Source organism: Antrostomus carolinensis, unplaced genomic scaffold (genome assembly GCF_000700745.2).
Source record: "Antrostomus carolinensis isolate BGI_N321 unplaced genomic scaffold, ASM70074v2 scaffold49559, whole genome shotgun sequence".
In the NCBI taxonomy this organism is placed as follows: Eukaryota; Metazoa; Chordata; class Aves; order Caprimulgiformes; family Caprimulgidae; genus Antrostomus; species Antrostomus carolinensis.
The window spans coordinates 77,644-102,346 of record NW_010340278.1 but is presented as its reverse complement, the minus strand read 5'-3'; the positions used below and the strand labels follow the sequence as shown (position 1 = coordinate 102,346).

Genomic DNA, 24,703 nt, shown 5'->3' with positions numbered 1-24,703 from the left:
AGACTAAAGTGTCTTTTAATGAAGTCTGAATCAGAAAAAGAATTGCAGACTTTGTTTCAAGGACAGGCAAGAAGATATGACTGTCTCAACACTTCACAGAAAGGGCATGAAGGTCCCTCGGTGTGCAGTATTTTATTTCCAGTGATTTTCTAAGCTGCAATAAATTTTTGTTTAGTCTGACAGGAAAGCATCAGATCCAAAACACTTTTATATAATTTTTCACATCTTCTTTCAGAGAAAAAAGGATTAGGTGTTGAAACATAAAATTTCTGCAACTAATCATAAGTCCTGTATGTTCAGAGTCCAGCTGTATTTTTAAATCTGAAGTACCTCAGCTGCTCCAGATTTCACCCAGGCTGCTCTAGCTCCATGTTTCAGTGAATGAGAACAGAAGCTATCCACCATACCTAAAAAATGTCAGTTCTTCATTTCATACTCAACCGTAATTAACCGTATTGGGCATTCATGTATATACAAGCTGTTCCTCAGTACTGCTCTGCCAAATTCTAGCCTTTACAAGTATCCAGTTCTGGAAAACATTACATCATGATTAGTAAAACATCTAAGACCAAGTAGCAAAAACTAATAATAAGAACAACGGACAATACGATAAAAAAGCACTAATTTCCTTTGACACTGTTTCAATCACTGCAATGACTTTTTTTTTTTTTAAATTTTCATAAATAGTATTGTCTATGGAGACTGATAGCTTCATTCAAGCTCACATGGCAGAGAATTGACCTCTATCCATTTTAATGTGATCCTTCACCCGTTTCTAACAGCAGTGGGCATAGATAAGAGGTGGCAGCATGGAGCTCACCACAGCAACAAGGTAGAAACCTTCTGGTGTATAAAATGGTCACTGCTGACTGCAGTAGAAACATGATCCAGCCAGTGATGAAGACACCTGCAGACAGGCAAAAGTCTATCCAAGTTCAATGGTTTATGAATAGGGGGACCTCTTTACAGCTAATTACAGTCTTGTTCAATGACTACAATGTTTTAAAGCATGCTGGAAAAATGAGCTTTACAAAAGAAATAGTTTGAGTTGTTAACAACATACAATGTGTTCATAATAAATTTTATTTAGATGGTATATGCAGAGAACAGATGGTAATGTTCATGTGTTTAGTAAAAATACTGGATGAAGACAAATATAGTTGATAGAGACTTTAAATTAAGAACAAGGAAATTTTCATAAACAACTTAATTATCAAGCTCTAAATACAGCTAAGGCTTTTAGGGAAATCCGACAAAATCACCAGCTACAAAGTGCTGTATTGCAAACCTAGTCCTTTACAGTCCTTATAGTGGAAGTAATGCATGCACGTCCAACTCTCAGTCTTATAAATGTTAATACACTTGTCTCATGGGTGTCCTGGTCTGAAGTTAATAAGCAATCATTATATTAAGGGAAAAAGGCTAAGAAAATCTTCCACTTCAGGATAGGCTTGAAGGAAAATTTGCAGAAATTGTCAAAATTGGACAGTAAATTGAAGTATTCTTGGGGCAGGAAGGGAAAGAGATGTCTCACAAACAAAGTTTTATCACATAAACCTCAATTCCACTAGAAAATTAAGCTAGGGAATCAGAATTAAGTATTCAGCAGTTTCCTTGTGATAAATAAATTTAGCAGCCATAAATACAAAGGAGAAACAAGAAGAATTTTGCATAATTGACCAAGGAAGCACGATGCCATGAATTCAGCTACACAGCCAATACACCCAGTTATAAGTTTGGTAGGAAAAATTCTCTCGAGTTCTATTCACGATTGTGTATTTCAGATCCTTTCACTGCAAAGAAACCCAGTATTTGCTATAATGAGATCATGCAAAATAAAAGTTTTACATGTACTGCAAATCTTAAAGCAAGCTATGAAAGTTAGCATGCCATCTTATGCTAATTGCAGCATGAAGGACTTGATGGACATCTTTGTAATCACTGCAAACACAGCTACTCAGCTTTGCGAAGGGAATATTTAGTTATCAAATAATTAGAGATGTTGTAAACTGAGTGAAGAATGAAAGTAACTTTAAAATATAAAATTAATCTAAATTATTTTGCAGGAAGGACTGAAAATACAACATTGGGAATTTACTGTTATTTTACCCATGGAACCATGTGAAACACATTTCCCAATTGATTGCACTGATATTAAGATCTATGTAGACAGCTTACACACTGATATCTATATACAGTAGTCTGAAGCTCTTCAGTAGATCCAGGTGATGTTGTTTCCCTTTTTATGCTCTTTCTGGCCATGGACATGATGGCTAAGCTTCAGTCTGGAAAAGATGTAGATGATGCTCACTGGCAAGGTCAAAAAACCACAGGAGCTGGCAGGGTGTATGTTAGATCCATCCGCTTAGGCATATATACAAATTATTTGGCAAGGCATGGATAACATCACAGTAATTTTGGATCAGATTGCTTTTAGATTGCCAAGTGGAATTTGAAAGATTTTGGTCATCCGTTGTTCACAAAAATGCTGTGACTCCTCCTTCTGAATGCAGACCTTGCTACCAACGTCCACACCTTGGATGCCTCTAGGTTAGCGTACTCACAGTGGTGACGAATTAACTATTTCTCTTTAGTCATCTGTCCCAATGGGGTAAAAAAAAAAAAGGTACCTTCTGAATATTGCTGTTTACAAGCCAATTAATTTAACATGAAAAAGTAATTAATTTCATCCATTTATAGTTTTGAAAAAAGTTTTAAAATAAACTTAAATTTACCTAGACAATTCTGATTTCTTTTTTTAGTACAGTACTGTCATTTATATAGCTGTAGTTACATTGACACAGCAATACAACAAAAAAGTTGCCCGCTGCTCAGAAGCATCACGAGAAATACTATTTGCTAAATAGCATAGAAGCTAGATTATGAAAAGAAGATATATTGATATTGGTTTTGCTGCTGCCCTCCCTATCATTTGGCTGATTTAACTCCCTCTGAAAGATTTCACAGTGTTAGTGTCTGAAGTATAAATAGAGATAATAGTTATTTATACCCCGCCATCTTCAGCACTGTATAGTTATCTTCTATGCCAGTCTGGCTTCATCTGGCACCTGATTAAACAATAATTGGGCATGGCAGCAGCATTTCTTAGTGACTTCCTTGTCCTTGTTAATAAATCACAATTGTCAATTTATAGCAAATTAAGTGAACTCTGCTCTCTTAAGCCTCATTTTATTTAAATCAGAGAGATTTATGATCCTCCAGGGTATAATACACCTTCAGCTAGTAATCAAGAATATGCCTGCCAAAGTCAAAGTGCAAGGATTCATCACATTATTTTCTAAAAACTGGTTCTTCTCCTATGAGTATGAAATTTAATTCTCAGTGGACACCTGAGGTTTATTTTGCAATTATATTAATTGCCACGTAAATCCTGCTTGTCCTGAACCTATCCTTACATAAGCACTTCGGGTTTCAATGGTCACTTTTAATCAATGACAGAAGATATGTCATTAATCTATCATGGAGTCAATTCACATAGCACATATCTGAACTGAGTCCAGCAGTGCCAAACTGGACAGGGCAGGTGCTCTAGAGCTTTCAAGATTACTTGATCAGCTGGCTGATGCAGATCACTGTGTGCATGTTTTGTGAGATGTAGAAGAAAATTAGGGACACTGAAAATGGTTGATTTTGCCCAGGGTTGCCTCTGTATAAAAAATCCAACCCAAAACATTTGATATAAAAAGGGCATTGAATATTTTATATGCAGTCTCCAATTCAACCAATAGTCATGAAGGAGAACAATGTTTTAAGTACCTTCAAAAGACTTAAGGGCCTATTTATTTTAAAATATGTGTTGCAGTGACAACAAAACTGTCCCTCTCAGTCTATCAAAAACCAGTGCTTCTTTTTTTAAATCAACACTGTAGAGACAGTTATAAAGACTGGACATCTGTATAGAAAGCACAATTCCTATTAAAAAGAAATCAGAAATAAAATAAAATATAACTGTTCTATTTTAAGCTTATTGCTCAAGGCAATTAACCTATGCCTAACACTCAAGCTACTGAAAGCAGCCTGCATGAGAGAGGAGGAACATGTTACCTGTAGGAATGCAATGAAACCTAACATGAGGCAGGGCTTATGGAGAGATTAAAAAAAGTATCTCCAAAGAACACACTATATTTCTGAAATAAATAGAGCTAAAGTTGCTGGAAGAGTCCATTTGAAGAAACTTTTGCTGGTGTATCCCTGTCTGTTGAGGATGCAGGCTTTAGGTTCGGAACAGTTCAGTACTGATTAAAGGTCTCACACTGAAATACATGTTATGTCAGCAAAAATGCCAGCATTATCTGTTTTGCTTGTGGAAGCTCTAGAAAGCTTCCTGTATGAGGCTTGCCAGTCCAGAGATACCAGCAATCCTTTCTGGCATAAACCATGTCTGTAACGCGACAGTGCGTTGAACTATGACAGGTAACCAAGGCAAGCAGCAATGTTTTCAGAATCAAACATGCAAATGAATTTTTCAGACTACTAAAGAAATCAAACATGCCCAGTATGATAATGAGCAAGAGCACATTTATTTCAGAGGTGCTCAGAAGTACGAGGAGGGGACCCTTGGGTGGCCATGGAGGCAGGTGTCTGCCCTGCACCAGCCCAGCGCAGGAGCCAACACTGTCGGCAATGGAGTGCAGAGAGCTTCGGTGCAATTTTACCTGGGCTGTATGTGCACTTACCCTACATAGTAATATTCTAGTTCTCAAGCTAGTCTGGCATTATATAATTTCTATTAACAGGAGAGAGTTTACTCTCACATGATAAAGAAAGTTTTCTTTTCAGCTTAGTCTGCTTACAGCAACTTCACCAATTCCATCATCCCCAAAGGAAAGGGGAAAATAAGGCAATTAACCTCTTAGGACAATTTGTTCATGTTCTTGGACAACAAAAGAAACCCAAAAGCCGTATCGTCAAGTACAGTCAATACCAAGAAAGCCTCAAGGATAATAGAAGATAGATAATCACAAGAAAATCTAACAATAAGGATTTTCATCTGTGACCAACTACTTCAACTGATTCAAATATGTGGAAATGGTGGGATGCAGAAAATTAAGAGCTGGTTAAACAGAACTTGATTAAGCAGAGTTATGGGAACCAGCAATCACCTGAAAGACAGACAAACCACAGAGGAAGAAAAATTATTATCTAGTGTAATAGGACCAGGCAAACTTAAGAATAAGAGTCTGAAATTTAGACTAAATGCCAATAAAAACTTCTCCCTTATACTGGGAAGAGAAAGGTTGGAAGTCTGGTCTCCTAAGGCATTTAAAACTAGACCAGAAAAACAGTAGTGAATACAAAGTGGGAGGGAATATTGACAAAGGAATGAATACGACGGTGCCCACCTCTGGGTATGGTTTACTATTCACCTCAGCTGCACAGCTCCTTCTGATGCAGCACTGAACAAACACAGCAAATGCCTGAAGCTGCTCAACATCTGCTTTCTTGTTGGCCTAACAAAAATGGAAATACTTCTTCGGAGTTGGCTTTATTGTTAAAAGCACTCATTAGGGCATGCCACAATACATTACTCTGTTTTTTACAGGGCTTGCGGTGGGTGTATGTATGCCTCAACACCCTCAGACAGCAACTGTGGCGGTAATCCCTCCTTAAGCCTTTCATTTTTATGCTCTTCTAGATGTAAATCTCCCTTTTCTTTAGACCTACTATAACAGAAGGGGCAAAAAGAAGGAAACACAAGTCTAACTGACGCATGGTAAGTTTTACAGAATAAGCATACACAGGAAAATATTGTGATTTCTGCAGTTTTTCCTGCCCTAGGAGCATTATATTAAATTATAACCACCTACTGCTGATAGTGGTGTTTGCCATAAAAAGCCATACATAAATATGGGTCTATTCATTTTATGTGATCACACGTTACCTCTCATCCCTAAAGGCTTTCTGCTTCATTTTACGGAGTGAAAAATGCCTCTTCAATATTCACTAATAAGTATTTTAAGTATGGTTAAAACAAACAAACAAAAACCAAAACACCTCAGATCACATAAGCACACACTCCAGGACAATTTATTAGAAAGAAAGTCCAAAGCAGAATCACCTCACACAAACAGCATTTTGCTGCACTGATTTCTTATACGAAAACTTGGCATTGAACTTAAATTCCACTGCATATCCCCCCTGACACTGGGAGAGGAAAGAGGCCAAGGCAGAGTAACACGTGAAGGCAGAGATGTTTTCTCTCCTGACTCATGTGGATGAGGGCAGGCTGGTTTAAGAGTTCCTTCCAATTTATCTTCCTTTCGCAATTCCAACTCGGGGATTTATTTGTGCACTGAACAATATATGTGGGGACTTATATGCATATATTATTAGATCCAAAGAAACAAAAGCAGGGAGTTACATTTCCAAACAGTACTAGCCTAACAAACTAGTCACGGACTCTCACACAGCTGGCATGTGTCAGCAGCCAAACTCTACACGCGGTTACATTCATATAACCCCACCCAAATCAGCATAACTGAGAAACTGGCCCATTGAATAAACTTGCACTGTCTCAGCCTTGAGCTGCAAGAGCTGGCCAGAATATCTGTACATGAGCAAACATTACCATTTGTACATTTTAAGATCAGTTATGTGTTGCATACTCCTCAAACAGCTATTATTCTAGGACTCTCGTAGATTACTCATGGAACACTCCAGAAGTGCATCTACACTGCAAATGCAAATACCTCAAATTTCATTTGCCTGTGCTCCAAGCACATACGAGGCCATGTGCACCCTCACGAGTCAGTGCAGCACCGAGTCCATGCTAATGGGATGGGGTCTGGACTGACATCACCTGCCTATTAGCCCTGTGCTGAGCAGTTACAGCTTCTGCTCAGCTACATCTATCCACTCAAGCGCTGCCACATTGGCTATATCTGTGTGCAATATGTGATAGACAGGAATCCTACATATCCCAGAGACATTCTGCTCTGAGATTGTCATTTTCTAACCCTCTTTCCAGGGATGAAAAACCTAGTGCAGGGGGTGGGGAGGACGGAGAGCCAAAATTCCTAACAGAACTTTGGAGCCAGCTTCTTCACTAAATATCATCTGGCTTCACTACAATGCCTCCCACCACAAGAGTCTGGCTGCAAAGAATGCTGTCTCTCCAAAGCTCAAGGCCTTTACTCAGGATTTTTCCAATTGTATCTGTCATTTTGGATGACTGGTGAAATTGCTTGAACTCTCAAGACACTACAGTGCTGCTAGAAAAGTCAGGACACTGGCTGAACTCAATAGGGAGGTGAATAGGGTTGGATAGAATTTACGGAGCAACTACCACAGTCCGGCATCAGCATCTATTGCCTGAAGTGTGGGATATGTGCTATACTAATTTTACCTATGTGCTATACTATTTTACCTATCTTCAATTTCCATATCAGATAGTTTTTTGTAATAGCAGAACCCAGAGCTGACAAACATCCTGCATCCAAATAGCTCAGGCTCCCATTTATTGGAGCAATCAAAGAGGCTGTGGCAATGCCTAGGCAGGTACTGCATTTCATATTCCAGGGTGGCAATGTTCTTTCATTTCAGATAAAACACAGATGTATATTAAACTCTTCCTCCAGTTCTACAAATAGCTCTGTTTGGAAGAAAGAAAATTATTCTCATTCATTTGCTGTTACCTCAGTTTTTTTAAAAAAAAACCTATGAAAGACAAAAATCAGCCAAAACTCCTCTGTTTTCAGAATACAGCAATGGTAAAATACACTGAGTGTTGGTTTTACTCACCTTAGTTTTCACTACAGCTGTTCAAGTAAATCCTTTCTCAATGGCTTATTAATTGCAAGTTAGATTATTCTCTTGAATTCTAACATCCATAGACTCGATTTTACAATATCAATGGGAATACATAAAAGCCACACAGTCTACAGGATAAATGAATTAGTACAGTACCATTATCTATTTACCAGCCACCAGCTGCACTCACACATACTTGCACTGCAGGTGTCCAGCAGCATTTAAAGCAGAAGAAAGCTTCATTTCTCTACTTGTAATCATACTGCACAATCTAAACCACACATATTATTTAAAAAATCTTTCAAAGAGTGCTATGGAGAAAAAAAAACCCAACCCAAAACCTGCTTGATAATTACTATGTCTGTGTTTAATAGGAAAACACAAGTTTCATAATATTAAGAGACATTTCCTGCCAGCATTGGTGACACCCTGGAGCTCAAGCTTGTGCAGTCTGCCAGTCACTGTAGGTTCTACTCTCGCATCATCTTCTGCTGTCTTTGAGGTTTTGTCCCCAAAGAACAACCACAAAAGCACTGTTTCAACCATGGCTTACCTATAGCAAACACATTCCTCACCCATTTTAAGGGAAGAGTAGCAGCAAAGGTAGCTGTCAGCACACAGCCTTCCCCATTCCTAAATAAGGAATCTGTATTTCCATCCTCATCAAACACAACTGCTTGGCTCATTGGCCTCTCAGATCAAGTGGTCCATGAGTTATCTTACTTTTAAGTTTGCTCAAACCCATCATGGACAGCATTACACATTGCTAAAAGCCCCATAAGGTACACATTCAATAGCAAAAACATTTTTGTGATCATGAAAAATAAGAGACTGAGTCACCATCATTGTGATAGAGAAAAATAAGACTACAGGCTTTTGGGACTACAGTTAACTGGTAGAAATTCCTGATTTAATCAGGCACCACTTTGGCAACTGGTAACTTAGGTGGCTTTCTGCTAGTTGGCCTATTGTTTTTTTTCTGAAGGCTACCATGAGAACAGGAACCCCAGAAAGTGGTCTGTAACTGTCTGTGCCTTTCCAGGGAACATTATACAGCCATCAGCTCATTTGAATGAGCTCACATTTGAAAAAAGGGTGGGTTTTTCACTTTATTGATGCACTCTTCCATACAGGATTTTTTCAAAATCTACATCAAACAAGGAAAAACAAATGCTGAGAGGGCAGATTTAGGGCAATTTATCAAGGTCTGGGAAATAGCTTCCAGATGGATAGAGCTGTTTGGTGTTGGCTGGTGAGAAGGAAGCAAGGTATTGTTATTGAATTAGCATGAATCTCTAGTGGAGAACTGTGTGGTAGATAGAGTGCTCCTTTCATATGGTTTGCATTTGGACCTGTCATATTTCATTTTTATTCAAAAACCTGTGGTAAAGACATGCAGTTCTTTTTTGCTTATTAAATTTCCACCAATTCTCCCTGTACTGTTATCCAGTCGGTATTTTTAAACTCTGCTCTAAGTGCCATGTCTGGGTCTGTTTGCTTTTTGCCATGCCTGGATGACAGCTTGGTGCTTACAAGCTCACAAGTGGTTTTAGGTTTTGCAGTCACACACTGAATGTTACCTGAGAAAGTGTGTGAGAGAGAGGAAAAGCTGGATGCTCTATGAGATGTTTAAACTGAGTCACTTCAAGAGTTTAAAACCTTGCTAAATAAAATGATACATACTTAGGTCTCATGCACACTAGAAAGTGATTGCTAATGTAACTTGAGGATTATTCTTGATTAGCCTTGTTAATAAATCCTCCCTTTGTAAACATGTCTTCTAGCAGTATGAATGCATCTATACTAGTGAATTTGCTAATATTGTAATATACATGTAACTTTACGAAATACTGTAAAAAACCCAAACAAAAAAAACCTGCACAACAAAAAACCAAAACAAAATAAAAAAACCCTAAGGGTAAGAAAAGAGATATGCTCATAACCAACAAATTTCTACTTTGAATAACCTGGATACCTGTTCCATGATACGTGCTTTATAGAGTAATTAATACACAAAGATTTATGTATTTTCTTGCAAAGACAAATCAGTTGGCACCAAGTATTTAGCTTCAGTTAAATGAATTTTGAAAATGAGGTCTTTTAAGATCCTACAAAAGTTGCTGGTTGATATACCAATACGTAGAAGAATTTTAATGAGAAGAAATTTCCAATGACTTTTTCATTTATTTAGGAGAATTGCTATTATTCTTGAGTACTAGGTGTGGGGGTACTGGGGTGAGATAGAAGAAATGAGCTTTACATCTTTTCCAGTGTTTCAGGGATCTACCACAATTAGTCTGTTGCCATCTGGGGTGTATCCTAGGCAAACAGAGAAGGGAAATGGGGATATCATCAGCACCAACTAACTCCTAAATCCTACCTGAAATGTAAGACATGGATATTTGTGCTTACTTCCCACACATATATGTGGTTTTGCCCTTCTTTTTTTTTCCTTATAGTTCTTATTACTCTGTGTTTTATGAGCATCTGCTTCAACTGACCAAGACTCTGTAAGAAATATCCAATGATGCAAATAAAATCACAGTCTACAGGATACAACCTACTTCTTTGGCTGTAACATCTGATCTCCCCCAGGCTGTGAACAGATCATATGCCTCATTTATTACTTATACTTAATCCTTCAGCTACTGACTACTGAGATAGGTTTCCAGTTATATCAACTCTGAAACAAAGTCTTTGTAGCCTTAAGCTCTCATGATGCAGTGTTCACAAAGGGAGTTATACACCACTACCAAAGAAACTGCATTACTCAATGACACAATTTTCCAGTTTTCAAATGTGTTATCAATAAACTGACCCTGCATTCTCATAAAGTTTGGCATCTACAGGATCTCACATTTGCAGATTGCTCTATGAACATCAGTGCTCAGAAGTCAAGAGACAGCTGAGCTAGTGGTTGTGTCTGATCAGTTATCACCTTTCTGCTAAACAGTCTGTGTAAGATGGATGTGAAAAAGCAGGTAACACCATTCTGTCCCCATGGACTAAACTGGCCCTTAATTCTCATCTGAACTACCTCCTCTTTGGCCTGGAAGCCTAGGAAATGGTTATCTTGCTGCTAGCAAAAGAAAAGACGTTAAAAGGAATTTAAAATCAACTTGCTATTTCATACGGATATCTACATCACAGAATCAGAGAATGCCTAAGGTTCGAGGCAACCTCTGGAGATTGTCTAGTCCAACCACCTTGCTCAAAGCAGAGTCAACTAGAGGAAGTTGTTCAGGATGATCTGTATAGTCACAGAACAGCGAGACAGACAGAAACACCTTTCTGATTGCACAGGATAAAATTTGTAGTGGGGTGCAGCTGAAAGGTCACACACAATCTCCTTGAGTAAGGGATCTTTTGAGCTCAGTTGCCTATAAAATTGACTTTTCACGGTGCAACAATTAAGAAAACAGAAGGAATGGGGAACGCTTTATTGCTTTTCATGTTGTTCACTTCAGTCGTACCTTGAAGCCAAAAGAACAAGTGCATTGATAAAACTCCACTGGATCATTGTTGCATGTCCCATTGTTCTTACATGGATTGGAGAGGCAAGGGTTACACTTGGACACAACACTGATATCTGCTGGCTCTGCAAAGGCAAAACACAGTGTATTAATAGAGAACTGGATTACAAAATTAATACTTCCTGTACTCATACATATATTTTTTCCTAATGCAGTATTCACCTTGCATTGGCACAAATGCACATGCTGCAGGTGCAACTTTACACAACAGCATGGGTTTCCCAGGGATCAGAGAGGTTTTAAGTACTTAAGTGCTAGGTAAGTCTCAGTGATGCTTATATTCTCCTGCACATGCAAACATCAGCTCTGAAAAACGTGTTGGGAATCTCCAGAGAGTGCACTTACATACACAAGGCTTTCAGCAATTCTTCCTTCTCTCAGTGCTGGAAATTCTGCAATAGCAACCTCTAGGTAACTATAAGATGACATTTCTATGGCTGGTAACAAGAATGAAAGTGCAGATGCAACAGCAGAAATAAAAAACATGCATAAAAAAGATCTAGTTAGAGGCATATGGGAAAATTTAGGTGCAAAGTGTTCTACCATCCTTAATTTTAACAGAGTTCAAAACATTTTCTTCCTGTTATGCCCAGAAGAATGATTATCAATATCTAGCTATCTCAGAGACAAATACACAAAGATGTAAATAAATGCAGGTAAATATACATGGCCATATTAAAAACATTTAATAATCCACATTTTTTAACTGAACTCTTACAGAGAAGTAGTGATGTTTGTAAGTGAGCAGGAAAATGAACACAGACCAAACCAGTACTAAGTACGTTTGGGGTACCAAGTCAATCAATATTTTATTGTTGAGATTTTACAGAAAGCTAATTTAGACAGTTATATTTATAGTTAAAGAAATGGTGATTTTTAAATGGCTACATTTCAAATATTAATGAGTCAACAGCTTTTACACATAAAAAATAAAACATATTACTTTAAAAGGGCTTAAATTCTATCAGGCAGAAAAGATCCTAAAAAAGTTTTATCTCATTTTTAAAGAAATAAATTTTAAAATAACTTAAAACTGGCTCTGTGCTAATTAGAAATGGGCAGTGAACTTCTGTTATTGCATGATAAATGATAAGAACGAGTAAACTGTGAAACAGTCCTGAAGAAAAGAAGCCTATACTTGATGTTAGAGAGAAGATGGAGCTCTAGAAGGTTACCAAAACTAAGGATAAAAAAATCCCTTCCAGTCAAGGATTTCATAGAATCAAAGAATCACAGAATGGTTAGGGTTGGAAGGGACCTTAAAGATTTGCTTTGTACTGACCTGTATGAGACATAAATCTTCATTATTAACTTTGAATACTTGCACAGCACCAACGGGGGTAAGAACATGACAGAAATGGGTACCAGGGAGTCTCAGCTGAAAAGCACCTGTAATGTAAAGGCTATATCCTGGTCCTATACTGATGGTGGTGTTATCAGAGCCACTGATTGCAGAGTCCAACATGCAATGGTCTGTTAACAGGGCACAGCTGACAGCAGAGTTCAACATGCTGGAGGAAATGTAATGAGGAAAAAATACTCAAGAAGTAACAAATAAAAAAAAAAGAAATAAGAGATTGTTGTCATCCTCTTTATCTTTGCATTTATGTCTAACTAAATGCCATACACGTTTTTAAGTTGGAGTTAGGACAGCAAGAGGAAATAACATCTAAATTTCTGGCACTGACAGCAAGTGGAATGTGACATATCTGATCTACTTTTGTCTTGAAGGTAGAATATATGAGCACTATAGGAAGGTAGTTCCTCAGAGAGCTCATGAGACAGGCAGCAGTGCTGCTCTTCTAGATTTAGAGGTCACTAAGCCAGAATTTGTTATATTATTTATTTATTTCATAATACACATGCGTACAATTTCCCTTTATTCCTATGGCATAGATCAAAGTTGATAAATGTAGGAGCTAATAAGAACAGTGTTAGTTCCTAGCAGTTAAGTACTTCATTAGTTTGCCCTTGTGGATTTGATTTATAAATCCACATAGCAAAATGCCCTCAGCCCAGCACATTCCTTTCCTCCTGCATAACTAGGAGGGCAATTTAATAAAAAGCAGAGCCCAGTTTGCATGACTTGCACATTACACACTTTTATTTTCTTGGCTCTGCTGAGACATAACCTTCTGCTCAGTCACAGGCCAGAAACACAATTTTAACAAGAACACATTGAACTACTTTTTCTTTTTTAATGTAAAAGTTACTGGAGGTCACACAGGACACCTGTGCACAACCTTTGTACAAGTATTTCAAGGTACCAAGCTCAGCATGGGCTGACTTCTGCAGCAATGACTCAGGCTTTTAGGGGAACAGGGGGTTCAGCCCACCTTGAGCTCCACTTGAGCTAGGGCTGAATCTACGGATGTGGAAGTACAGCCATATCCCTGGACACTCTGTGTCACCCCACAGACAATCTCTTCCTTCTGCTGACAAGCACATATCACAGCTACAGCTCAGCAATGAGAAGGCAATGCAGCTGCAGGACAAACCCTGGCCACACCATGCCCTGTCACAGGCCACGCACTTGGCTCCAGCCCAAGGGTAAACCTGACGTAATAAATCCTGTTGCTTTACCACAAAAGAGTATCACCAATTTAAGCTCAATATAAGTGAACAGTGTACTGCAGCAGCAAAGAAAGCCAACAGGATGCTGGGTTGCCTCAACAAAGGCATCACCAGCAGAGATAAAGAAGTTATTCCACTCCACTCAGTGCTTGTCAGGCCACACCTGGAATACTGTGTCCAGTTTTGGTTAAAAGAAGGGCCACAAAGATGATCAAAGGACTGGGAAGCCTGACATACGAGGAGAGGCTGAAACAATTGGGTTTGTTCAGCCTTGAGAAAAGAAGGCTCAGGAGCAACCTCATCACCATGTTCCAGTACTTATAGGGTGGCTACAAAGAAGATAGAGACTCCCTTTTTACAACAAGTCACATGGAAAAGATGAGGGGTAATGAGTACAAGTTACTCCTGGGAAGATTCCGATTGGACACAAGAGGAAAACTTTTCACATTGAGATCAATCAGCCATTGGAATAATCTCCCCAGGGAAGTAGTGGGTGCTGGGCCATCTTGTCTAGACTGTGCTTTTGCCAAGAAAGGTTGAACCAGATGATCCTTGAGGTCCCTTCCAACCAGGTATTCTATTCTATGTCCAGACAGAATAGCACAAGGCATTGGATCTTAAACATGCACATGGGAAATGGGTTCAGTTAGACTACCAAATTATGCATTGTTTTCCAAAATACATGTATTATGATGAGAAAAGGTGATTTTTTTCTAGGGTTTGGAGCTTCCTGGAGTATACTCCCACTTGTCTAGACCATCAACAGTTTCTGCTTGTGGAGACCATCCTGAATCAATACTTGTTTCTCCTTTTCTATTTAGATGAAGGGAGCTATGGAGATAGTTGGGATAGTAGAAAACTCACCAGCTTTCTAGTGGACCAAACTAATACATAAAATACACAGCTGTTTTTAATAGTCTAGATCATAGGTTTACTTATCTCTTGCCTAAGAGTTTCTTGCTTTGTTTTGAGAAAAAGTGAGTTTAACTATTGATATATCATGGTTTCAGAATGAAGAAGTCATCTAGCCTCTCTTTCTGGACTAATTTTCAGACCCTGTTTAATACGCAAATACGATCATTTTCTTTGTTTCACTTCATGTGAACAAGTACATTATTTGGTATTTTTAATATTTAGGGTATTTGTACTTCACATTTGGAAGACTATTATAAAGTCTGTAGTTTTTTATTTTTTAGGCAGAGTTTCGATAGTTTTGAGACTGACATTTCAAAGTAATTAAATTATAAGGTTACAGTTATTAAAAATATATTTGAAAGGACACGATATTCAGCTCAGGCTTGGGAACCTCTGTTGTAAACCCATCTCAAGACCATCATTTGTTTGTTCAGCCGTTTAATCCCAGCCTCTATAAAATCTCACTGCCAAGCAGTACAGTAAACGTGCAAGGCACTCTGAGAAACATAAAAACAGGCTTTATGCCCTCATTTCCATTTCTAAGAGAGGCTACTGACCCATCTTTTCCACTATAAATATAGCTCCATCTTCACATACTTGCTTAACTTATCAAAGTGATTCTCTAAAACTTTTTTTATAATGAGAACATACAGGTATATCCTAACCTACATTCAGTGATAAGCTTCTTACTTTAGCCACAAAAAAGTGTGCTCCTTATCATTTGTTTAAGTGCTCTCTAGTGCAGCATACTCCTATCCTTGACTACCTCTAATTATTACTAGCTGCACCTCAACCCTCTGCTGAATGATTGTACACTGTATTCAGATGTGAAATATTTTCCATAATCTACAGTTTCTGATAAAGATCTGATGCAGACAGTTTGCAGATCTTAAAATGAAAATGTACTTTTGGTAACTATTTGCTTTCCAGAAGAATTCTCAGTTTCTCAGTGTTCAAGTAAATGTGCATAATAACTATAGAGTGCTCTATATTCTTAAAGTAACTCTTATTTTACCAAAGTTTTCTAGGGTAGGTATAAGGCCAAAACAAATGTATTTGCTCAACTAAGTTCTAACAACTTCCTATATGCTAACTTGCCATTACATAATCTGGTGCGAGCAACAGGAATACTAACCCTCCCGAGGTTTGCTTGTTTTCCTTCCAGTGGTCCAGTTAACCGCACTTTGTGGAAGAACACTTGAAAATGTAACTTGAATGTACTGTGATGATTCAGAAAATGAAAGCTAAACTCAACTGCCCCAAAAACAAACTTCAAAACCAAACCGCTTCTAAGAGTATAAAAAAAGTACTGTACATGAGGAAAAGCAACAGGACAGAGCAGAGAGCCTCCCAGCTTGCTCCTACCTTTGCACTGGAAGTGGTGAGTTGGTGTTGTGAGCAGCAGCCTGTCCACCATGGCGTCAGGCCCGCTGCAGCGGGCTATCCCTGGCTCTTTGTACCCTGCCTTCACCCACTCGGAAAGCCAGCGGAGGTTGCAATCACAGTGCAAAGGGTTGGTACCTAGAGCCCTAGTGGTATAAAACAACAAACAGCGGTTATTTTGGTTTGCAAGCAAAGATAACATCCCTGATCTCATTGAGACAGGTTTTATTCTACAATTTTACAGGAATGCTTTACTTCAAAATGTGGGAAAGATCATGTGAGCATTCAGGAAGTCTTTTAGATTTATCTCCTCCAGTGTTCCTACTCTTCTCCTTTCTTCCTGTCATTAGTTAGGGAGGTTGTATAAATACCTAACAACAAATCACTTTTTCAAACAATTGAAAAAGCTTGAGCAATGTCACCAGACGTATTGTTTTCATCAAATTTATCACACTGGTTTCTTTTATTTAAGTCTTTGGCTTTCATGAGCATATTCTCACAGTGAATTGTATAACTGAGTTTGGACACAATGACTCATGTTAATGTCTCCACACAGAGAAAACCCCTGTTGTCAAAACTGCAACCTGGTGTATGCTAAGTTTGTTTATGGCTTTTAGATACATTCACGGAGTGTAATTATAACTCACAGGAGATCTATCCAAAAGAAGCCAAACATTTTTACCTTAAATATAGGTCCTGCCTTGACACATTTATACTGTTTTTTCTCTTAAAGAAAGTGTCATTTCAGGCAATCAGTCCATTACAAACAAAGTCCAGGCTTCAGAAAACTCAATTTACAAACCATTATTTTGAAAGTGTGAAGAAATGCATGTTGGAATTCTGAATTTATTTCACTGAAAGTAAATGTAATGCTTTAGCTGTAGAACACCTGAACTGCCATGGGAAGAAAGTTAACTAAATAAAGATTAGCATAGGGAAGAGATACTAAAGAAGCCCATAATTAAAATTGGGGTTTAGATTTTACTATTTCTGCATATGTTATAAACTATTTTTAAGATGGTATTTTAAACTCAAGCTTCTTTCAAATAAAAACATATTAGACAGGATATTAAGATAGAAACCTCAGTAAATTTGTTGATACATTTCTATTTGTGTGACTAATGAACCCACTGTGCCCTAGACAGATTCATTATGAGAGTTCATAGGTTCAAACCCTGTCTAGGGCTCATTCATCACAAATGTGTACTGCAGCACAGTATTAAAAAATATCCATCCATTCCTTCTGTAAATCCATTGCTTACAATGGAAAAAAAAAAAACTACTGGGTTGACTTTTTGACCCTGTAACTGTGATCAACTGGCTCACTTGTCCAAGGTCAAACAAAATGCAGCAGTGAAAGTTGGACCGAAAAATTAACTTTAGTGTTGAGCAACTGCCATATATAAAATGGGAGTGGGAGGACAACAGAAAGCTAGATACCATGATAATTAATCTTTATAAACTACATTAGAAATCAAGCTGCTCTATAGACACTAGAAATAATTACCAATAACATTGTTGTACAACTGCAGAAATTATCACATGTATCTTTCTGTTCTTTTGTTCATGGCTTTGTTTTGTTTTTTCTTCATTTCTAGGAACTACAGTGAATTCTTGTATTTTCATTCATGAGTTCTAACCTACTCTATTTCTTTGCTCGTTATAGCAAAATATTTCCAGAAGGTAAAAATATCTTGTGTTGTAATGAAATACTACCAGCAGCATTTTCAAAATGTTGTGCAGATACTTCTCTTCAGACACTTTTTTTTTTTTTTTTTTGAGGTAACAGATTAAAGTAAATTAAAATAACTCTAGCCATGATAACGTGGAGAAACAGAGGAGGGGACAGCTTATTTTTATAGGTAACTAACATAAATGGGAGTAAAGAGGAGATGATTCAATAGGTATTGGAATCCGAGCTCTTTACTGAAAATATGTGTGAGAGCAATACCTGCTGTACACAGCACCCATTACCAGGGGTTTCTTTGTGGAGTCCCCGGAGTGCTGAGGGGACAGTGTATGTGTGGGCAGTACTTGGCAAACTGGATCAGTTACAGTTGTGTGTATCAGTGAATGGTGAGGACAGCAAATGCAGGAACTGACCTGACTGACAAGGTCTTTGTTCTACTCCTACGGATTTTGGATTCTTTTAAGTATTAATATACATGATTCTTCAGTAGTGCTGTAATGGTTTGATCATTGCCCTGGACTAAACAGGTCAGTAAAGTCACTGCTTAAGTAGACAATTATATGATTCAAGTAAATAAAGTAATAAATAGTAAATAAAACCAGTGTGTGTACCATATTCAAACCTCCCTCTGTTTTTAGTGAGGTGTATCAGCTACATACTTTGTTATAATAGTTACATTACAAAAATATGATGTTTACAATGTAAAGAAAATTTGGTGAACATTTTCTTGTAGGCTTTAAACAGCTATGGAAAAACTGATTGAAGTTGCTAGATCTCAGTTTTGTTCTTCCAATTACAGATGTTATTACAAAAGTTATTACAAAAGTCTCTGACTAAAATCAGTGTTTTGTCTATGCTACACAAATATTTATTTCTAATTCTAAAGGTTAATTTGATATCCTCTCTCTCTCTCCCACCCCTCCAAACTGAAGGCCAGGCTGATCACCCTGCTCAACACCTTGGTAGTCAGCTTTCTCCAGCCATAATACCTATTCTACTCTTAGTCACACAGCTTGTAAATTTAACATAAAATTTTGCTAATAAAATTTTAACATAAAATTATGAGTGCGATGTGTAGTAACCCCTTGTATCATTTTCAAAATTATTCCAAGTGCATTCTTTCAGTAAGAGCTCAAAATGAATTTATTTTCAATTATGTATGACTTCGTTTGAATAAACACAGCACTTTCTGCCATACGAAGAGCAAAATCATTGTGGTTGCTAGAAGTTTCAGAATCCTTTTTAAGAAATTGGAGAGCACAATTGCACTGTAACATTCAGTTGTTCAACTGTGCAAATTACACCCCAGACAGGTCTTATTTGTTTTATGGATCCTATTTATTACTATTCATTTGAGCTTTGTGTATGTTACATTTCTGGCAGCACTTATATCTGAACTGTAGTGATTGCATTGGGCCAAAGGGGTTTTTATCACTCCCTAAGGTGAATGGTTTACCCAGGAAAATTGTATCTGCACTTCATTTAAAGTAAATGCTGAGGAAACTCCAAACAAATGGGGCATGATATGTTTATCTCTTGAGTTCTAAAAATACCCTCAGAAGTCAGATTCCCACTATGGGAGGTGTCACTTCACTTCCAAAAGGAGATACAAAGCTTCAGCTCAGTCAGACTTCCATTCCAAAACAACATACAAAATGACCTGACTATACTGGGAACATGATGGAGATAAACATTCTGTGCAAAATATATTTTCTCTCACTTAGATACCAAGGTGTAAGCATGAAACAGAGAAGGTTTTTTCTCAGCTGAAGTTGAAATTGCCTAAATTGCTCACATATGATTTCTGTCCCTACTAATCTGAGATATCTTTATTTTTTATTATCCAGAGAGAAACTGAGTCAGCTGTTACACAGAAGTAAATAGTCTGAGGACACATTTGCAATCCAGAAAATAGGTTAAGTATGAGTTGAACATTGTGTTCAGTTAAGTGTTCTGAAGGGCATGTTTAAGGTTGCAAAGAAACAAACAGAGATATAAAACCTACATTAAGTGCACACATATCTGTTTGTATAGAGTCTCAATGTGTGCTTACATCAACATCAACTCAGGTGTATGAGAGCAGCATCAGAGCAGAAAATACCTGTCATATCAAGTTTGTGAAACTACGTCACTTCACAAAATGACCAAGACACACCCAACCCTCCAATTACTTGAGGACAGTAATCAAGAAGCATGCTACACAAAATTACTGTTCCTTTACATCTATTGTCTAATAATATGAAGTATCACTCATTATTGCAGTGAAAAAACATTTTCTGTTCACTCTTTTGGCACCAAGTCTTACATTTCAGGTTTATTTTGTAAAATTTGCAACTATTTGTTTTTACAGTTCTTTCATCAACTGAACTGCATTTAAAAATATCCTAGACCTCCACCAATACAATAGTAATTTCCTGAAATATCTGCAATGTCTAATAGTTTTTGCAAATTATGAAATGAAGTATTAATGCTGTGAAATGACCAATTTCCATATGATTAAATATATGGCTGAAGTAGTGATTCATCAACAAGTTCATATACTGACAACATTTCAGTATGCAAAACATATGACACTTATTAAACAAAGAATTCACATTTGCTTAATATTTGCACTTTGTGGGAGGTTTCCTGTCTCACTCTCAGACCATAACAAACTCTGCGTTTCACATAGACAATGCTGAAAGAAAGCCTTAAACACAAAGTCCGCAGAAGAGGAAACTGTCACATTTGCTCATTTGGTTTTCCTTAAGAAAATATTTTGTTAACTAATAATAACAGGTTCTAGTACTTTTTTTATTTCCTTTGAACATATGCACTATGAATATCCAGAGCAGACTATGGAAAGTGAGCAGGAAAAACAGAAAAGCTATACAATCTTAAACTTGTAATAATAAGTACTGTTTTATAAATCTGAAACTGTCAATCAAACAGATGAACCCAGACAGAAGTACTTACAGATGGGACAGGGACACCAGATCATTGAAAGAACCTTCAGGAACACTGGAAATATCATTTCCATGGAGTGTCCTAGAAGTGGGGAGAAGGAGGAAGGTATCAAACCACAGTACTTTATCTGCTCCCCACAAGTGATTTTGTTTCTTTAAGAGTTTCTAAGAGCTTCACAACTCATAAGCTTCCATGTTTTATTACTTCTACTTCTAGATGTTGGCATTTAAAATAATAATAAAATTGGAATTGTTGGCGACTAATGTTTTAAATTAAAAAGGTGACATACTATTTATGCTATTAAAAGTGTATTGGTGACAAGCAGACTCTCACAAAGACCTGCATTCTTCTATAGAATCCCATTATCCAGATACACAGAAAGAAACAGAACAGGGAAAATAGGAACTGTGAAATTAAATATTGACTTCAGAGAGATGCTCAGAGAGAACAAGGGTCCATGAGGGAAAATATAGCTGCACTTTCACATGCTATTTTCCCATTCTTATAGTAGGAAAAATCTCTTTGTGTGGTATTTTTAAAATCTGTTTGACAAATACATTTATGCTACCAGGGAAAATACTTGAAATTAGTTGGTTTAGGGTGTTATTCACACTGTGCAAAGAGACTAACATTTTTCTAGCAGGTTTTTCAGGATCCTTGCTAAAGGCTTCTCTACTGTTTCCAGGGCAATTTAAGCAGCCACTTTATCTCTTTTCTAAGAAATACATTTATGTGTGTGTTACATAGGCAAGCATAAATGGAAAGATTTTTCTTGCAGCTTGTAGAGCACAATACTTGTATTCAAAGTGGCAGACACAAGAGTAAAAATCGTTATTTGTGCTTACTTGTGGTCTTCATTGCCATTGTAACTGAAGGCCCTGCTACAAAGCAAGGCACCACCACTAGAGGTTGCGACAGACAAATAGAGAGGAAAAGCACTTCTTGCAGCACCAAGGCTACAATCAGACAGGAAAACATACAGCAACAAATAAGTGTGTGGGAGGGCAGAGGATGCTGGGGGATGACAAGAGCATAAAAGCTATCCAGAAAATGCATGAGAAGATACACAATCATGTAAGATTGGATTTTATAAATGAATAAAATCAGCTATTCAGCTGCTGCATTCTCTAATTCACTAGATAATTATCTGGCAAAAAACAGCATAGAGGAAAACATTTATAGTTTATTCTAACTTCTCCTGTTTGCATGTCACTGAATACCAGTTCACTACTTCACAAAGTAACAGACAGAAAGAACTCATAAGGAGTCAACAGGAGTTGATTCTGTTGGATCTCACTAGCTGTTTCTTAACCAAAAAAAGTTAGTAGAAAATTTGTAATGGAAGTACACAATAGCCTCAGATGAAAATAAAAGCATTTCTTTGCATTCTTTCTTCCCTAACACCTCTATAAGCTTCATCATGATCTACATGATGCCTTATAACTCCTGAATTTGACCTTTACACACTGCTGTACATCAGCATACACATAGCAAGGCAAGCCAAACTTGCCAGGGGAAGATACACCTTGTCCTGTTTCCCATGAGGCTGGGCCCTACCATGGGGCGGTGAACTACGTAAGCATAAGCAATGTTACCATGATCACGTTTCACAGCTGCTCACTGCAGCTGCAGTTTCTATCTTATTGTACCGCAAAGTGTTTCTACAGAGCATGAAACCACAAAAACTACAGCAGAGTTATCCTGCTAGCATCAATCTCCAGTTCTTGATGCTAGCATACCAAAAATTTCCCCTTCCAACATCCTAATTCTGCAATTTTCTTTTCAGCACACCTAGGTTTTGGCAATTAATAATACTTGGCATACATAAAGATAGATCTCCAAGCAACTAATCTGAACAGGAACAGGAAGGATAAGAGCTCCCACACAGTAACTCCAGACAAAGCACACTCACTATTTCTATACAGAATGACCAGTCAACTGAGACATCCTGAACAGTTATTAAATAAGGAGTATTTTTGTTGGTATGAGGAAGCAAGATCAGGCCTGGTCAACAACTTGTCATCAAAATGTTCCCTCCTTCAATGAAATGAGCATATTTAAATAAGCAGCCACTCATAATGAGTTTATATTCTGATCTTTTAAAATACTTAAAGATGTGCAAGACTATTCTCTCTGAACAGACAGCAGAACTTATGAGATTTTCATGTCATATCAGTTGTGTTTATTCTGCGAAGGGGTGCATTTTCTTTCCTAGATGTCTTGGAAACTTCTTCCAAGAGAAGCTGAAGACTGACAAAGCCATTTATCTGTAAGAAGTTAAAACCACCAAAAATATAAAACCATTTGGAATGAATGGCTTGACTTCATATCTCAGACACTGAGGTACGTTTCATGGATGCAAATGCCTGCATTTTAATTAAAAAATCATGTCAACAATATAATCATCCATGCAGTTAAAATGAAATGATAAATGCTAAAAAATGTGTAAAACCCATAATAATAAATACTGGCAAGAGAATTCAACAGTGCAATAAAATCTTTTTCTTCTTGGATCAACAACAGGAACATAATTTTATACCAAAAATTCTCATAAACAAATGGTCAAATAAAATTTTAAACATTTGGACAGTTAAAGCACACACATGGATGTGCGTGTCCTCCCTCAAAAACACAACTTCTAGGTATCCTCTTGTCTAAACATTGGTAAACAGTAGGGGTATGAATTTAAGGTGATGTGGATCTCTTCTCAGAGCACAGAGTAAACACTTGAATTCTTGAAACAAAAACTTTCTTCTAGATATAATCTCACTAATTTATTACTTTGTCTTCAGGTAAGGAAATGAACTAATAATCCTTCTGTGTTGGTTTTGTTGGTGTTGTTTTTTCTTTCACTAACTGTTCCCAAGTCCTGCCTCCTAGCAGATTAATATTAGGTTACTAGACACAAAGGGGATGCTTTTTCAGTAAACAATGATCTACTCTGTAAAGGCAGAAATATGGGTAAAAGCTTGGCTGAGCTTACAGAGCCACATCCCATCAAGGCCAAACACCTACAATGAACCCTGAAGGATGCCAAACCCTGCAGGAACCAACACAACTCAGATGTCAGAGGAAGTGGGAAGCCACAGTGTCACTGCTTAAAGCTCATAACAATGGTGCCTTTTACAGATTTACTAGGTAAGTATGAGTAGTCATTCGAGTAGTCATTCTGTGATTAAAAAAAAAAAGAAAAAAAAAAGAAATAAATCGTAATAATATTTCTGTTAGGTCAAATCAATGCAGCATCCAACAATGAAAGTATATTGCAAAAATTGGTTCCAAGGTTGTGCCTGAAGAATATTAGTGGCAGCTTTATCATCACACATATTACTATGTTTATGCAACCTTTGAACTGCAGCAAATATACATCAGTAAAATTAGAATATCTCATGTTAGTACAATATTCTGTAGCTCATTTAATAATTTTTTCATAAATATAACATGGAAAATTGTTTAGTGATCTGAGAAAGTATTTTTATTTCTGGACTTTGCCTCTTAATTAAATCAGGACAAAATGTTAAAACATTGTCACACAATAAATATAATCTTTAAAATAATCAGTTCAGGTCTACCAGAGAGTTCTAATATTTATAATTACTTTGTCTCAATCTCAAATTTTTAAGTCTGTTTACATTTAGCTTCTAAAAAGACCAGCTTTGGACAAAAACCAAACTAAAACAAAACAAAAAAAACAAACCCACAATTTTTCACTGTAATAGCTTTGGTGCAAAAATCTACTGATATCCATTTTTGCTTAGTAAAAAAATTCTTAACACTCTATATTGAAATCGCTCCCCAGCACATTTTGGCTGTCATTATGGATAAGCAATATGAAGACTGAAGATTAAAGGCCTGATTGTGCAAACACTGATACATATTCAGGCTTAACCTA

At 37.2% G+C, this 24,703-nt stretch overlaps 1 protein-coding gene across 1 annotated transcript in view; it reads right to left on the bottom strand.

Annotated features, from left to right (window-relative positions):
• Nucleotides 1–11,243: 11,243 nt before the first annotated feature.
• LOC104531257 (slit homolog 3 protein-like) overlaps nt 11,244–24,703 on the bottom strand; it is a gene marked incomplete at both ends in the record, with an annotated part of 87,542 nt that continues 74,082 nt past the window's right edge. The window contains 3 exons of the mRNA XM_010176094.1: nt 11,244–11,368; nt 16,158–16,321; nt 20,821–20,892. Of these exons, the coding sequence (XP_010174396.1) occupies nt 11,244–11,368; nt 16,158–16,321; nt 20,821–20,892 (361 nt within the window). The remainder of the gene's footprint in view (nt 11,369–16,157; nt 16,322–20,820; nt 20,893–24,703) is intronic.